An 18,065-nucleotide genomic window follows, 5' to 3' on the forward strand; every position below is an offset into this window, starting at 1 on the left:
AACTGGAGATCGCCCTCCCACAGCCCTTTTTTGATTTGAAGAATCCAGGGAATTCACAGTATGAAAAAAACTCATATTTACCCTCTAACAGACCTCTGAAATTTGGAGATATGTGGGATCTTGGTCTGTTTGGATAACACTTGATGGTTGTAGCTGATCAAAATACAATGCAGAGCTTATGCCACAGTCTGTGTGTTTTTTGAGTTGGATTTCTATTGAGTATACTGTATAGCGACCTGCAGTGGGCCAGGAGAGCATAAAGCCTGGTACACCAATTTTACCACCTTCATGTAGTATGAGAGCTTACCTGCACAATCTGTTCATAGTATTTAAAGTCTGTTGGCCCTCATACTCCATGGAGGTGGTAAAATTGATCAGTGATTGGCCAATAAGAATTGGATGTGTGTATGCACCTTAAGATCCTCTGACTATTCATATATAGAAATGTATAAGGATCTGTGGTGGGTATACCTCCACAATACATTCATAATATGATGCTATGTAAAAAAGTATATTTGTGCTATTGCCAAGAGATCGATGTTGTGTTATGTTTTTGTAGAATATTGAATAACTTTAATAAAAAGAAAACTAAAAAGAAAAGGTACAGGCATCATTTCTTTGCAGCGATTGGCTCTGAGTGTATCTAAATATTAGGTGGCGGTTTCATTTTTGTTAATGTCATTTTATGTTAGTTCTACATGGGTTAGTGCTTTTTCCTTGGTAAAGTGAGAGCTGAATGCTTCTGAATATTATACTGTCAGCAGAACGTATCAATCATGTTCACATCATTTCTCCCAGCAAACAAAGGAAGAAAGATACACTTTAAATTTCCAGACCACAGTTTCAATTTCCAGCCCAGGCAGAACGCAGTCCTTTTAACCATGTGGCGTTTATAGACACGAGAGCCATCTGGCAACCCCAGGATCGCATGTGCATGTATCGGTATGTGTCTCTGCAGAGGTTATATGCCTAAACAAGCCAGCAATTGGCAATCGATTTCAAGAATGTCATTTATTTTTTAATTAGATGTTAAGGCTTTGGCGAACATTTTTGGCCTTGTGCAATCTCAAACATATTCTACTCTTTTATTAGGGTGGTTCTTGGCACGTGCACATAGGAATATACTTTTTATAGTGTTAATTAAGGGACAGGTTTAGAAAATATCGTACTGCTGTTTGTTTTTAAAGGATAAGTGAGCTTGTAACATAAATATGTTAAATCAACCTCAGTTTGGCTCCTGATCAATTACGTAATTATTATGTACTACTGATTTACCTTCCATGTTGAGATCTATGTTGTTTACATGCGTTTTCCCAGTGCTAGAAATCTATGCACATGAACTGACGCATTTCACAAGGCACAACCTTGCTTCTCCAGAGGATAATAACAAATGCATTTGTTATTAACCTCTGAAGAAGCAAGGTTCTGCCTTGCGAAACGCGTTGACAACATATGGTTAAGCCAGCAGTGTTGTGTGCTAACAAAGCCATTCTAGCTGAAATCTGTCAAAGGACATTTCTCAGTCACACCAGAGGTGAGCGTGTCATTGTATGTATGAAGCTGTCTACATCCAAAGATACACACAGGGAGCGCTGTTCTTTTCCCCAACCCCTTCTTTTGTCTTATATAGATGCTGTGCACACCTTTTGGGGGACTGATGCATACCTGTAGATCTATACTGTATAAAGACACCAAGTGAAGCTCCCCCGGGCAAGTCCTGAAAAGGGGTTCTTTTTACTTTAAACAACTTGTTATCTGTATATTAGGTTTAGATCAGGCTGAGGATCCGGGGATTGTGCCCCAGTTCTCTGTCCCCAGTGCCCATAATGGTGACCTGAATCTGCGGCGCCAGCGTCCATTGCTTTGGCTGTGGCACCGCTCTCTTCATAATCAGAATAATTGGTATACGTTTTTTGTGGGTTTTGTTTATATTCATTACCTGAAAAATGATGCCCCTTATTAGTCTGTTAGAAATTAGAATCAGCTTGATGAGCCCATCCCATTTATCTTTATAGGGGATGCCTCCCTGTGAAGCATTGTGTGAATGAATCAATTTATATCCCCTCCCCCCACACACACATGCTTGTAATACAATAAGGGCCCTTTTCCACCAGCAATCAAAATCACAAAGCTAGCGATTGCGATTTTTCATGAATTTTGTTATGCGATTGCGATTTTTCATTTGCATTGCATTATCCCTCTTAAAATCGCAGTGGAAAATACTTCTCATGATTTCTATGATAAAGTAGCAACCCTAGTGATTTAAAAATACCTAGCGATTTGCGATGTTGCTATTCAGCTGTGCAGTGGAGAAGGGCCCTAAGAGCCATAGAACCGCAGCAACAAGTTTACCGGACGAGAGCCAACCCTCGCTCCTGCGCCCGAGTGATATACCATACAAGCAATGCCATTCATCAGAGCAGGCAGGGGTGGGATGGGTCTTGACTAACTGTAGGCAGCTACTTATTTTACTGACTATGGGCCGTGATAGAAGAAAGAGCCAGGACAAGGTCCTCCAGCACCCAAGGCTGAGACACCAAAGTGCGCCCCTCCATCCGTCCCACCCCATCCGTCACACACTGATTGCTATTAGACCAAGAGGCGCCCCAGGGCTCCCAACCCCTTCATCTCTAGTTATCTGGCTGCAGTCACTGCCATGTATCTCCTTTTCTTATTTCTCTCTGCTTCAAACACAATAGGGGAATGATAGCTGATTGAGTTCTGCACCCCTCCTACACTGCGCCCTGAGGCTGGAGCCTCTCTCGCTTCTGCCTCAACCCAGCCCTGAGAGTAGGCAGCCTACTTGATTTTCCTTAGCAAGCTGCCTATTACCGCCCATAATTATTCAAATAAATCTCTGCCTATATTTAGTCAAGCAACCTTCCACCTCTGCCGGCTCAGCTGGAATAGTGGACATTGCGTTACCATTGCGTTACGCGTTCCCAGCCACAATTGCGCCCTCTATGCTGCTATATGCTTCATGCTATATGCTATAGCAGCATAGAGGGTGCAATTGTGGCTGGGAACGCGAAGAATCACTCGCGTTCCCAGCCTGTTGGCTCCTGATGGCGAAACCGGAAGTGGCTGCCGGCGGGGACACGAGGATCGAAGGGACACGGCGAGGGCACCGGACAGCTGCAGGGGGCTATTGGAAGCCCCAGGTGAGCTTTTATTTGGAAGGTGACCCTTTGATGCCAGATTTGCAAAAACAATTTATTTTGGATTCTATTAAGTTTATTCTGACTTCTAACTATTTTACATTTTTGGATTCTTTTTATTTGCAGCTACAGGGAACGGCAATGGGGACGAGGTTCGCTCCGGCCTTCGCCAACCTATATATGGGTTAGCTCGAGGAACAACTAATTTGGACGGATACCAATCCCTTCCGTGCGAACCTCGTTCTCCATCGCCGCTTCATAGACGATGTGTTGTGTGTGTGGGAAGGCACTGTAGATGAACTATATAGATATAGAGATTATTTAAATGGGAATAAATTGGGTTTGTCCTTCACCATGGAAACAGACAACTCGCAGATACACTTTTTAGATTTGGCAATTACAGTAGATCCTGGTGACTTGAGTATCAGTACTACTAACTATTTTAAGCCCACGGACCGGAACGGCTATCTTGATTATAAGAGTGCACACTACAAACCATGGCTAAAAAATGTGCCATTTGGCCAGTTTAAACGTTTACGTAGAAATTGTACTAACAATGGGGACTATGTATCACAATCTAAAACACTAAAATCGAGATTCCAGGAGAAACATTATCCTGCTTCTATAATACAGTCAGCTTTTGAGAGAGCTGCTACTCTCTCACAACAAGACTGTTTATTGCCCAAAGATCTGGCGAAGAAAAATCATACAGATGACTAAAATGTTGTTATTAATAAAAAGATGTCCATTGTTGTTAATTATTCTGGCCAGGCCAAGGAGTGTAAGAATATTTTTGATAAATATTGGCCAGTGTTGCTTAGCGATCCCATACTTAAACAAACTCTCCCGTCCAGACCAAAAGTAGTTTTTAGAAGGGGGAAGAATATTAGGGGGCATATAGCCCCTAGTAAACTCCCCATAAAAGAACCCCTGACGAATAAAACTTTACAAATGGGAACCCAGGACAAATTTGGTTGTTACTCTTGTAACTCCAAGCATTGTTTGTGCTGTAGAACAATTGTTAATGGGGTTACCACCTTTAGGGACAATAATAAGTCTATTGAATATCCTATAAAAAACTACGTGACGTGCCAAAGCACATACGTAGTGTATTTACTTAGTTGCCCATGTGATTTGGCCTATGTGGGCCGTACCACTCAAAAATTCCAAACTAGACTAAACAAACATAGATCCAACATATCTAAGGGAGAACCGAAACATGGGGTGTCTCATCATTTTAACTTAGTTCATAAAAGGAATTTTGATGTCCTGAGGGCCACCATTATAGAGCAGGTTCACCATTCGAGCAAATATGAAAGATATCGGGTTCTATGTAGACGTGAGTCCTTCTGGATCCTAAAATTGGGAACACTGGAACCAGGCGGTTTAAATAAATGCCTGGAAGAGATGAGTCACCTTCGGTCAGTGGTACTTTAATTCACATCTTTTGGTAGGGTACATCTATGTAGGGATATGGTTGGAGCAAATGTGTGTGTATAAAGAGATATATATACTGTATATACAATGTGGTCTATGCGGGGACTCAGTATAGTCATGGACTAATATTGTTATAGGTCCGAATATTTATGGGGGAGTACACATGGAGGGATGTTTGTATATGCGCGTATGAGTATGTGGTGGTGTATGTGTCTCCCCTATATATGTGTGGATGTGTATATGCATGTGAGTATGTATGTGCATGTACTTGAATATGGATATGAATTTGAGGACATATGAGGCTCCTTTTATATATATTTTTATATATATATATATATATATATATATCAACTCTTTTTATATAAAAAGATTTAATGCTTTTTTTACTAATTATTGATTAACTAATTTTATGATTATGTATGGCTGTGGCCGAAGGGCACTGTGGAGGTATAGAGCTATTGTTGACACACAATCTCAAAAATTAACAATTTGAAATATCTATAGCAACTTTATATAAATTTTGCCTAGTAATGCTACTTGTAGCCCTAATGGTAGGATCAATACGCTAATTGTTACTATTATAGGTACTACGGTATCCCCTCCCCTCTACACAGAGCCGATTGGCTACAGCCTTATGAATTGCTGTATATAATAAACTGTTTTTAAAATGGCCATATGACTTGAAAAAGCGGAGGTAGAACTTCCGCGAAACGTGTTGTCATTAAATCATAATTACCTAGCCGGGTTGTCTTTATTAATTGCTGATAACCTGACTGTACGCTGCTCGCTGCGGTATTACGATAGAAGCAGCGAGTGCGTTCTAGTCTCCATAGCAACTCCTACAGGAAGTGCCTCGGAGAATGACGTCACATCCGCCCTACCAGGAGCCCAGTCCCCGGCTCGGCATAGAGGGACGCAGGCTGATCGTGAGAAAGGACGCTGTGCTAAGCCAATTTCGTATGAGGTGAGACCTGTCCTGGGATATCACCCCTCCTTATTGTATATATCGCTCAGTGAGCCCCCTCTCTTCTTCTCTTTCAGGTAAGTAAAAGTCATTTTTTTAATTTGACTTAAGGATCACTTTAAGCAAAGCAGGAGGTAAGTGGATGTCACTTGCCTGTCTACTTATAATGTTGCAGCAATCACACGGCTCTTTACACATCACAGTATGTAGTGGGCGGGGGCAGGAAATGGATTAGGCTAAACAAAGCTTTACAGGGAGGCATCCCCTGTGCATCCCCTGTGAAGATAGATGGGCTAATCTAGCCGATGCTGACAGCCTAAAAAGGAGGCATCATTTTTCAGACAAATTAATAAAAACATAATAATCCACAAAATACAATGTATACCAATTATTCTTTATTAAAAATGCTTTGCTTTAACATAATGGACATTGGGTGTGATTCACAAAGCTTTTTCACCTGTTTTCCTCTGTTTTCACCTTATCCATGTTACTTTTTTAAGCTTCCAAAGAGCAAAAATATAATCTAAATAAGGTAAGAAAAGTAATATTGAAATGAAGTTAATCAGGAACAACTTACTTTGGGTGATTATTTTGCTTATAAATGTGCTGAAAGGTTATTTTTATCAATTAGGTGATAAACAAGTCATTTATAAGAGGTTTTGTGAATAGAGCCCTTTGTACAATGGTTTCTCATAGTTGTTCTTTATGTCACACATGAGTGACAGCTGGAAAGCTGTCACAAATCATTCTGTAATAATAATAATAAACTAATTTATCTGCAATTTTGCAAATGCTAATTTTTGCACTTAATTATGCATACAATTAAAGTAAAACTTTTCTTGTGTTTAATGAAAGTGATTCATAGGATTAAAAACGAAGGGAACAAAATTCTAAACATGTGAGAAAAAAGAACCGGGATTATTGTGATTAAGGGAGTTTTGTGCATAAACCCCAGTGTCTTCTAAACACAATTTGAGTTCAGTAGAAATTCATAATCAATCCTACAACTGTTCTTGTAGCCTTACTTTATCTTACCTGTGTGACATCATTAAAGTTGGCATGTCCTAAGCAGCCATTGCTTCCGCTGCCAAAGGTCATAATTATGCCCCTGTCTAGAAAAAGCAAAAAAACACAGTTATTATAAAAACATTCACTTGAGGCTGGTTTCACACATCTTGTGGTTTGATCGTCCTGTGGCAGGATAGCCCGAGGAAGGGTTATCACACCGCACTACTGCCCCATTTACATTACCATGCAGCGGAGTGCGCCGACAGGGTAATATGCATAGTGACGCCCCCTGACCAGTGACGTGCTTCCTGCTTGACAGGAAGTGTGTCACTGTTTTCCCCCTGATTGACGCATGCATGCCACACTTGTACCACAACAATCTATTATAAATTGTTGCGGTGCCATAGACTCCCATACAAATGCCTGCCACATGGTACAACTGTGCGTCAACACACTGAGTTTGTGCCGCCCAAGCATCGTCATAAGCACTTCTGCCGCATCATGTCGCCCCACCGGTAGTGTGTCTAGTCTCATTGAGACTAACGGCCACTGCGAGCAGCAGGTATGTGTGAAAGCAGCCTTAGATTTTTATATATTATGTAAAGCATAACTATATATACACTGCACCAACCCCATCTAATGGTTCCTAAAATCTGTTAGCAGCAAATACGCCTCTCCAGGCTAGCCATACATAGCACAAAGCAGGGTGTGAGGGTGTGAGGAACCTTAGTTGTTTCATTTTTAGGCTTTACCTGTTAGGCAGGCTGTAAAGAGGTCTCCACAGGACACATGCTTGATAGTGACACCTGACTGTCCCTCCAGAAAGCGAGAAATAAACTGAGGCTGTGCATGTTCAATAGAGCCAGGAAGAGAAGGTGCGCCAGCTCCTAGAGGGGGCGTCTGCAAATAAATTAATGTATGAAAATATTAGGGGCTGCAGTAAATCACCAGCACAATTTTAATACATATATGAGGTTTGCAGTATTATGTATGTTCTACAGTCATCTATCCAGTCCTGAAGAACCTTTGTAAATCAGGCATGCAACCTTAAGATGTGTACGCATGCACTATGACTTTGCCTGTGGGAATCGGGACTTCATCCCTAGGGTGACCTAAGTGCTGTACAGCCATGTTGTTAGGCTACAGCCAAGTGACACATACTGTTGCTATGGAGGGGGGAAAGGTGTAGCGCATGATGGTGTGGTTTCCGTTTGGCTGTTGTAGGATCCAGCAATCTTTAAAGTTTACCCGAGGCGGATTTGGAAGAGCAATAAGGACACAGAGGCATGTTAGATGGTAAATTACATACCTCTGAGTCCTTCCTGCTCTGAACTCTGCTGCCCCCCCTCCCCCCCAGAATAGCCGACAAAGGAAGGTGTGTTCTTTGGAATAGAGGCGTCTCCTGCAAAGAAAGCGCCTTCCATTGTCGGCAATTCGGGGGGGGGGGGGGGGCGGACACAGTGTCAAAAACGCCTCTCCCCACCGATTCACTGCCTCTCCCCTGCTCATTGACTGCCTCTCCTGCCCCCTGCTCTCCTTTCTGTGCCAGAGCTGCAGTGTATGTGACCACCATTTTTTTTATGAAAGGGAAAGAATAGAATAGCTCTGGAGTGGCGTTAAGCGGCAGTACCTGATCTGCGGCCTCCCCCCCCCCCCCCACAGCTTTGTACCGGCTCGGGTCTACTTTAAATGATGCATCAGGACACCTTTGCACAACATAGATTGTCAACAAAACGGCCCCAGACGGCTGCCTCTGCTGAGTTTAGTGTAGCATGTACTGTCCAAGAGGCGTTACAATCAAAGCTGACCTGAACTCAGAACGTCCTCTCTGCTCTAAAAGATATGCAGCTGCATAATAACCTTAAAACAAAAAACATTTCTTTGTTACAGCTGATACAAATCCTAAAATGCATCTGCACTGTATCTACTTCCTGATTCATGGAAGCAAACATATTGTATTGTTAACATCCTGTGCTTTACAATGTGCTTATCTGCCATCCCCGCCATGGCAGTCATGTGACACAGGGGAAAGATCAAATTACAACTTGTCATTAGACACAAATGAGGGGTAATTAAACGGGCTAAACTCTCTAAATACATACAGGGTGCATTTCTCTATGTTTTCTTTCTGTCTTGTGCAAGAGTTCAGGTCCACTTTAAAACCCTAGTTTAGCCTAGAGCTAAGTCTTATGTATGTACTTATCAGATAATTGTGTCGACTACAGTGATCCAGGGTAAGGGGGAGGGTGGGTGGATCTGACTGCTCTGCCTGCTGAAACCACCTCTTCTGAAGAATGATTATAGCTGTCACTCTCTAATAGTAGGGCATGGTTCTAGTAGACAGAGCAGACCTCTATCTTACCCCCTACTATGTGGCACGTAGGTACTGCAGTCTTCATGTGACTTAAAGCGTACCGTATGACGTAACAGGATGAGATAAACATAGGTACATAAAGTAGCAGCCCTACTAAGAAATTCTCTGAAGTACCTTTCTGTTTTCTGGTACAGCAAGTGTTAAAATACTTGAGTTTTTATCTATGCAAAAGAATTTGTTGACAGCTTATCAAATTTAGTGCAGTTTCCTAAAAAGTAAATAGAGGCTAAACAGCTGAGAAACAGCAAGATAAGGCTTCTAATGAGGCTAAAGGTCCGTACACACGCCGGACTGGAGGCAACGATGGGTCCGTCGTCACCTCCCGCTGGGTGGGCGTTCCAACGACAGTCCGGCGTGTGTACGCACTGTTGTCGGACTGATACGGCTGCTTCTGAGCGATCCGCACGGCTGATCGCTCAGAAACAGCCGTATCAGTCCGCCGACAGTGCGTACACACGCCGGACTGTCGTTGGAACGCCCACCCAGCGGGAGGTGACGACGGACCCGTCGTTGCCTCCAGTCCGGCGTGTGTACGGACCTTTAAGTGCAGGAAAGTTCAAAGGATCATTCACTTCTCTTTCATCTTGGAAGAGTATGGATTCTTAACAGTAACTGTGACAGTCTGATCCTATCTTTCAAATTAAGATAATAAACTGAAAATAAAAATATGAGACTCATTTCCATGTTACTAATGTTCTATTTATCGTCTGTACTACACATAGAATTAATTATCTCATAATTTTATTTTTACTTCAGGTCCACTTTAAGGGGACATGGTACCAACTGCGCATAGGTAAAGAAGAAGTACAGAACCAGCCTGCCATTGATTAAAATAGTTGTTTGAAACTAAATATCTACCGGTACTTACTACATAAAAAAACCCAGACCCCGGACTTTAAAGTAGTTGTGTAAGCACAGTGCAAAACATGTGCGAGTTTCACCCATTAGTATCTGTTTTTACACTGTTAACAGAGCTCTCCATGCCTGTCACTCATCGCACACCAATCCTGCTAGCCTTGCCTTAAGCTATAACATACTGCAGAGCTAAGTATAGACATAACCTAACTACTGAGAGCACTTTCTCACAAAAGACCGATAAATGAACACGCCTGCTTGAACCTGTATGTATGTTCACTCTCATGAGGGTCAGGAGGGTAATGAGGCTGAGGATGTTCAGCAGAGGACTTGCAGTAGTTGTGACAGTATTCTCTGGCCGATTCCTTCATCTCCAAACAGCGTAAGCCATAGCATGATGAGTTGGCCACGTGGAGGAGAAGGTGATTGGCACAACAAAGTGGCTTGCTAAGAAACAGATTCAAGAAAACATTAGCATTTAACTTCAGAGTACTATATTGCATGGCTCAATAAAGGGTGGGTATGAGGGTATGTGAAACTTAGGCGGAGACGAGTGGAGGGGGAGGAGTTTTTTGGAAGGTGGTTCTGGGAGAGGGCTGGTGGTAGGGTGAATACAAGAGGTACTTATGGTGTGTGGTTGTACATATATGTGTTGTCTATGGTGTGTCATAGGAGATGTGATTAATTTGTTCACAGTATATTGAGGACTAATAAATTACTAAAGTATTAATTAGTAATAACAAGTAAACAATGATGCAAATATTTTCCCAACAGCAGGAGAGTGCTGGTGAAGCCAAATCTTTGGTTGGAACACCTTGTATTATCACTGCTGACGGTTTGCAAAAAAACAAAAAGAACATCCAATCATAAGCTACTGTCAGGACAACGGTCATCTATGTAGAATAAAGCAGTGTTTCTCAAAAGTATTAGAGCATGTGCTCCTTTAGAAATAACTGCGTTGGCCAAGTACCCCCTAGTGGGACTAACATCATCTCATGTACCCCTTGGCGCATGAGTTTGTTAGGAGTAATCCATAATTGTATATAAATGCTTTCCAAACACTCCTTGATGATTTTAATTAATACAAGTAATTATTTGAGGTTGTTTTCAAATGATTTACAATTGTCTTAATCTCAAAATTATCCATAATGGATTTATTATAATGTGTGCAAGTAGCCCTAAGCCGAACTGAAATATCCCCTGGGGTACACGTACCATGAACCCAGGGTATAAACAGCCGCATAACAATAGCCCCTGCAAGGGATGCAGCCGCAGAGGGGCCCTTGGGGGGTGAAGCCTGAGGGGGGGGCCTGGCTCAAGGGCCCTCTAGGGCCATTTTTAGGGGTAGGATGGGGCACAGCGCAGGAAGGGGGAACAGCAGGCATAAACAGCGGCAGGGAAGGGGGCCCGAACCCCCCTCCCTCACCTCGGGCTACCATCAGCGCTCCCCCCTCTAGCAATGACTGCTGGGGGGAGGCATCCAAAATTTTGCAGTGGGCCCCGTGATTTCTAGTTATGCCCCTGGGTATAAAGGATGTGGAGATAATATAACCACTGCTTCTTTTCCTTGCTTTCTTTGTGTAAGGAACTATCCAACTAACAGGCTCTCAAATTACCATCCATTATGCTCGAAATTAACAAAAAATATCACTTCTGCCATGTGCCCACTATTTATCATGAAAAAAATTACACAACTACCTTTTTACCTCTTTTTTGTTGTTGACTTTGACATACATTATGTCTAATTACATAATTATCTTCTTAAAAAACCCTAATAGTTAATACTTAAGAAGCAGTAAATAAGAACTTTTTGTGAATTGCATTTTTGCATTACCTTGAGCGGACCTCTGGTGAGAAATAAAACCCACACTATCAGCACAGCCAGAAGTTATAACAGAGTAGTAGGAAAAAATGTTTAAAAACTGACCACTAGTGCCATATAAGCCAGGTTTTGTTGGTTAGCCACTCCTCATTTCTGAAAAACTGCCATTGCAGTTTTTTGCCTTTGCAAAGGCTGCTAAGGAGATAGTGTCATCTGTGGGTGGAAGGTGCCTCGCAGTGTGGTCTGAAAGGTACTCTGCTACTGTGCCACTGAGCCAGCCAATCACAGAAACAGGAGGTGAACAAAGAAGTTGTGTCGCACCAGCCACAATATAATGGGCTTGATTCACAAAAGGGTGATAACTGAGTTATCACGCCTAAAGCCGCATCTACACGCGTAGATGCGGCCGCGATGCTCCTTATCAATCGAGCCGCTGATGCGGCTCGATTGATAAGATCCGGCAGGACGGATCTTCGCACCGCCGATTCCCTGCTCGATCCCCGCGAGGGGACAATGGCAGGGAATCGTGCGGGAGATAAGCGGCGCCGGCGGGGACGAGCGGGCACAAGCGGGGAAACGTATGCGGCGCACGCGCGGTGAGCGGGGACGCGGCGGGCACGCGGAAGAGGCGATCCGGCGGCTAATCGAGCCGCCGGATCGCTGCAATGTCCCTCGTGTAGATGGGGCTTATAAGCTTTGCACATGCAAATTAGGGTGCTAAATAGTTTGCACTCTAGTTTTCACATGTAAACTAGGGTGCAAACTACTTAGCACCCTAGTTTGCACGTGCAAAGCTTTTAGGCGTGATAACTGAGTTTTTAGGCGTGATAACTGAGTTATCACGCTTTTGTGAATCAAGCCCATTGCATTCTAGAACTGCCACGGTGCTGCATTGGGTTTCTGGCTCTTTTTAACTTCGGAATATACAGTGGAGGTCCACTTTAACCACTTTTGCCATCCGTCGCAGTTTTTCTACACCCCACAGGACTTCAGTTCTGGCACGGGGCGTAGATATACATCACTCACCGTGATCACCACTGCATGCGCTCCTGCCACCCATTTGTCCACAGATCAGTGAATGGGAACGATCTAAGTGTCCGTGCCAATGATCGCTGGCATCGATGAGATGCCTGCGGTCATTGTAACAAATGAAGTAACACATCCATGCATTACTTCCTACTCACGTACTAACAGTACAGGGCAGGAAGAAAATGTGTGGGGACATCTTGTGGCCAAGTAGTAAAATCTCAGCTACATATATTTTATTTTAATAAAAATAACACATATATCATTTAAATTAACCCCTTACCCCCTTCACTCTACCATAGTTACCCAAATAAAACATTTGCATACAAAAATTTTTTACAAGTAAACAAAAATACATAAATAGTTACCCTAGGGACTGAACTTTTTTTAATATGTATATCCTGAAGGTATATTTCTGTTATTTTTGCAATTATGAGCTTATAATTAGTGATGGACGCGGAGGTAAGGGTCTGACACCCCATGTCAGACCCTTACCTCTGCTATCGCGATTCGCCAGTGATAGCGGAGGTAAGGGTCTGACATGGGGTGTTTCCTTTGAGGGATCTTCCATTACTCATTCACTTTCTATTCATTGCCTGCATATCCTTTTCCAGCAATCTATTGACACTTCATCTGATTCTATCACTTGCAGCTGTACCTTGATCTTATTTTCTCACCTATCCTTTCCTTTTTTTAGCACCTTGGTACTTACCATCAGTTTGTTATTTGCACCATTGTTTGTATTGTATTTGCACAATTGTTGTACTGTATTCATATCAAAGCACTTTTATGCACGATCAGCACTTTATTAATTCCTTTAACCTTCCTGGCAGTAACCCCGAACGTAGTTCGGGGTAAGCCGCGCAGGAGGTTTTCTCAGGCCCTGCTGGGCCGATTTGAGTAATTTTTTTTTTTGCTGAACGCAGCTAGCACTTTGCTAACTGCGTCAGCACTTCGATCGCCACCCCGAGCTCGATCGCCGATATCCGTGTCGCAACACAGCCCCCCCCCCCCCCTAGACCCCTGCGCTGCCTGGCCTATCAGCGCCAGGCAGCGGCAAGGGGTGGATCGGGACTCCCTTAGACGTCACGACGTCCATGACGTCGGTGACGTCATCCCGCCCCGTCGCCATGGCGACGGGGGAAGCCCTCCAGGAAATCCCGTTCTTTGAACGGGATTTCCTGATCGCCTATCGCCGGAGGCGATCGGCGGGGCTGGGGGGATGCCGCTGAGCAGCGGCTATCATGTAGCGAGCCCTAGGCTCGCTACATGATTTAAAAAAAAAAATCAAAAAAACGGCTGCGCTGCCCCCTGGCGGTTTTTAATATACCGCCAGGAGGGTTAAAGGGCATCTATGCTGTGATTATTGGCTACTTTTTGACCTATAATGATGAAATTTTGACCCACCTCGAATATATTAGTTTTTAATTGTTTTTATGTGATTTTTCAATAAAAAAGGATTGATTTTGCACTTATTCCAGTTTGGTGCGATATGTTTTTTGAAGTGTTTCTTTCCCTACTACCAGACAAGTGCTCCTGATCCATCTTCCTGCCGACAGGTATGCGCGACGTCAGGCAACGGCACACGACGGGCTCAAACGAGACTTTGAGCGATTGTGGTATTTTTCCTGGGATTTGTTGGGGAGATGTGAACAGCCGTGGTGGTCGTCATCACTGTGTGACGCTAAATGACGTTTGGCGTGATCGGGCACCTGTACCCACAACACAAGATCGCAGAAATGACCGTTCGTCGCTCAAAAAAAATCACCAGTTGTCGGGAAAATCATTGTAAAAATCTTGAGATGGGTACAGGCCTTAATACTTACATTTTTTTTATAACATGGATAAATTCTCTGCAGGGGGGGGAGGGGCAGGTCTGCTCAGCCATCATTTCTGGCTACTTCAAAGATCCTTCTAAAAATCCCTTGTTACAGTACTTATGTAACTGTACTTATGTAACTGCTAAGAATGCATAATAGGCTGTGCAAAAGGGTCACCTGCAATCAGACCAAAGAGAATTTCTAAAATTGCTTTAATAACTCTTTATGATGTGCTTCTACATGACTGAGGTTCTTCAGCATAACAAATATCCCTCTTTACAGAGATCCAGCATTAGAAAGCTGGGTCAGAGTTCCCCCATGCTCACCTCCCACATAATGAGCCTGCCAGACTTGGTGACTCCAGCTTTCTGTGTCCTTCCAGCCGACACCTGGACCACCTCAGTATTCAGCATAGGGAGGCGGAGAGGAGCAGTGATGCCACTTCCCCACGTGTAGACAGAGGACAGCGGGGGAGGGATGCCTGTCTTGGTGGGAGGATACCCCACACGGCCACCTGATCAAGACAGAAATAGGACAATGAAAAGAGGCTCCCGATATAACATTCCAGGAAAACATGTCACGGCTGGGCTCCAGTGATAACAACAGGATAAGAGGAATGTGCTGAGGAAAACTCCCTTTGGCTTACTAATAGGCACCTGTCAAGTTAAATAAATGGACGACAATTCAGTCGCGGTATTTCATTAGTGCAATGAAACAGCTGATGGGATGTGAGTGACAAATGATATTCATATTCCTCCCCAGGAAATACCACATAAATTCAGGAGGTTTTCATCAGGAAAAGATGACACTGGATCAGGCATGGGCTAGTGAGACACTAAATTATGTACAGCCAGTGGGTTATATTCTAGCAGGGGAAAGAAAATATGAATGCATCGTCGGCTGTGTATTCACATATTATATATAAGCTGTGTAGAACACTGTACTGCCAATGGATATCTATCACATTACATCAGGGGTGTCAAACTCAATTAGGCGGGGACGAAATAAAAAACTAAGACCAAGTCGAAGGCCAACAGTCCTATTTATTAAAAAATGGTTCAAATTTCTACCTGGTTTTTTTACATAACACTGCAATGTAAACTTTTTATTTCATAGTGTAACTCAGGGGGTGAGGAGGAAACATTTTGAACTCATGGGCCAAAAAGAAATCTTAAATTTGTATCTTCCAAAATACACATATTGTGGAAGCATTTTCCCAAAAATACACATAATGCGACCGCATTTCCCACAAAACACACACTGCAACATCATTTCATCCAAAATACACATAATGTGGCACAGTTTCCCCCAAAATACACATAATGCAATAGCATTTCCTACAAAATAAACATAACGCAGAAGTGTTTCACCAAAACACACATAATTAACAGCATTTTCCCCAAACATACAAATAAAAACATATAAGGCTGCATTTCCCACCTTAAAAAGTTTTAAGGTGGTGTTTACCCCATAAAATATAACCTAATGTACTCCCCTGGCAGGAGACTCCTCTCTTGTTCTACTGCGTTGCTCACTGACCAAATCTCACACGCTTGCAGGGCTACAGGAAAATGGCGGCCGAAGTCCAGCACTGGAGACACAGAGACTCCAGTGCTGGACTTCAGTGCCATTTTCCTGTAGGCCTTCTGGCAGTCTTCAGATGTCGGAGTAGGCGGAGCAAGGGAGTGATAGAGCATGGCTACGCTCTATTACTCCATATGGAAGGCTCAGTGTACGGAAGATGAAGAGAAAGGCCAAGCAGGCAGACAAGATAGAGTGTGAATGGGCGGGCAAGAGGGAGGAGTGAAGTAAAATCGTGGACGTGGTCCAAATTCAATGTTAAAGGCTGAAACCACTGGCAGGCATGTTTTATGGCGCCGCGGGCCGAATTTGGCATGCGGGCCAGAGTTTGACACCTATGCACTATATGAAATAAAATAGATAAAGTGTGTCAAAGCTGCTTACCTCGGGATCTGGCACTGGGGATGCGCCCAGCAGTTCGGCCACGGGTAACTGCAGGCATTGCCGCTAAAGGCTTCTCTACCCTAGAGGTGAAGAAAAATCCCATCATTAATACAAAAATTGACTTTTATTTTTTTTAGGTGCATGTGTGACACCAAAACAGACAAATTTGCCCTCTACTTCATAGGCATTAGGGACAGCTCTGCCAAGGAGAACTCATGCTGAAGCATGTGGTCAGTTTGATCAGCTGATAGATTTGCAAGGCTCTGATTTGCAGGTCATGATCATGCATTAAACGAGGAAGTCATCACAGCAAATCAGAATCATACAAATCTATCAGCCGATCAAACTGATCACATGCTTCTCCGTGTGTTCTCCTTGGCAGGGCCATACCAAATAGTCATGTCTTTCTGCTGCTCTTTGCGAGCCAGGGTCTATCTGATTAAAAATTACTGACTCTACTATGCTCTAACTAGTGATGTAAAACACCCACAATACCTTAATATGCATTGACATAAACATTTTTTATAGAGCACCTTTTTTATTCCCAAAAATATATGCTATTTTCACAATTTTAAATAATAAATACCATACATTTCAAACTAGTTAAATTTGCCCTAGTCATTTATGTTCTTTTTAACTTTTAATAAGTCTACTTCAAAGAGGAATTGTAGTGAAAATAATGTAATGAAAAAGTGCTTATTTTTTTTAATAATTATTTATAAATGATTTCGTCAATGTTTGCCCATTGTAAAGTCTTTCCTCTCCCTGATTTACATTCTGACAATTATCGCATGGTCACATGTTTACTGCTGGCTGTTGATCTCTGTGGAAGGAGATGCTGCTTTTTTGGCAGTTGGAAACAGCTGTTATTTCCCACAATGCAAGAAGGCTCCCACAGTGTTATATCAGTACCTAGGTGCTGACATCACACTGGGAGGGGTTTCACCAAAATATCAGCCATACGGAGAGCCCTGATGATCCGTTTGAGAAAAGGTAAAGATTTCTCATGGGAAAGGGGGTATCAGCTACTGATTGGGATGAAGTTCAATCCTTGGTTACAGTTCCTCTTTTAAGTACACCTGAACTGAGAGGATACTGGGGGCTGCCCTATGTATTTCCTTTTAAACAATAACAGTTGCCTGCCAGTCCTGCTGATATCTTTGACTGCAGTAGTGTCAGAATCATACACCTGCAACAAGCAGTCAGCTAATCCAGAGTAAAATCAGAACACCTAAATCGTATGCTAGTTCAGGGTTTATGGTTGAAAGTATTAGACGATCAGCCAGGCAATCGGCATTGTTTAAAATGAAATAAATATGTCAGCCTCCATATCCCTCTCAGTCCAGGAGTGCTTTAAAGGGACCCTGAGTATTCACTAAAAATGAAATAGTGACTTACCTGGGGCTTCCTCCAAGCCCACCGTAGGCCGCAAGGTCCCCCGGCATCCTCCTGGCTCCTCTCCCGGTGCCGGCTGGCGAATCCGTTATGGGACGACTTTTGCCTGAAGTTGTCAGGGCTGCTTCCTAAATTCACGACAACGTGTCAACAAGCCGGCCGGCGTGGAAGTCCTGCGCATGCGCTATTCAATATTAGAGAACCGTGCATGCGCAGGACACTCACGCTGGCAGGCGTGATA

At 43.2% G+C, this 18,065-nt stretch overlaps 1 protein-coding gene across 6 annotated transcripts in view; it reads right to left on the minus strand.

Moving 5' to 3' along the window:
• Positions 1–18,065, minus strand: part of NEK8 (NIMA related kinase 8) — a 173,764-nt gene that overhangs the window by 109,149 nt on the left and 46,550 nt on the right. For all 6 annotated transcript variants that reach the window (XM_068270141.1, XM_068270145.1, XM_068270143.1 and 3 more), the window contains exons 6-9: positions 16,430–16,509; positions 14,791–14,978; positions 7,320–7,467; positions 6,595–6,671 (exon numbers count right to left, since the gene is read on the minus strand). In XM_068270141.1, coding sequence (XP_068126242.1) covers positions 6,595–6,671; positions 7,320–7,467; positions 14,791–14,978; positions 16,430–16,509 — 493 coding nt within the window. The remainder of the gene's footprint in view (positions 1–6,594; positions 6,672–7,319; positions 7,468–14,790; positions 14,979–16,429; positions 16,510–18,065) is intronic.

The sequence above is a fragment of the Hyperolius riggenbachi genome, chromosome 2 (genome assembly GCF_040937935.1).
Source record: "Hyperolius riggenbachi isolate aHypRig1 chromosome 2, aHypRig1.pri, whole genome shotgun sequence".
NCBI classification, from domain to species: Eukaryota; Metazoa; Chordata; class Amphibia; order Anura; family Hyperoliidae; genus Hyperolius; species Hyperolius riggenbachi.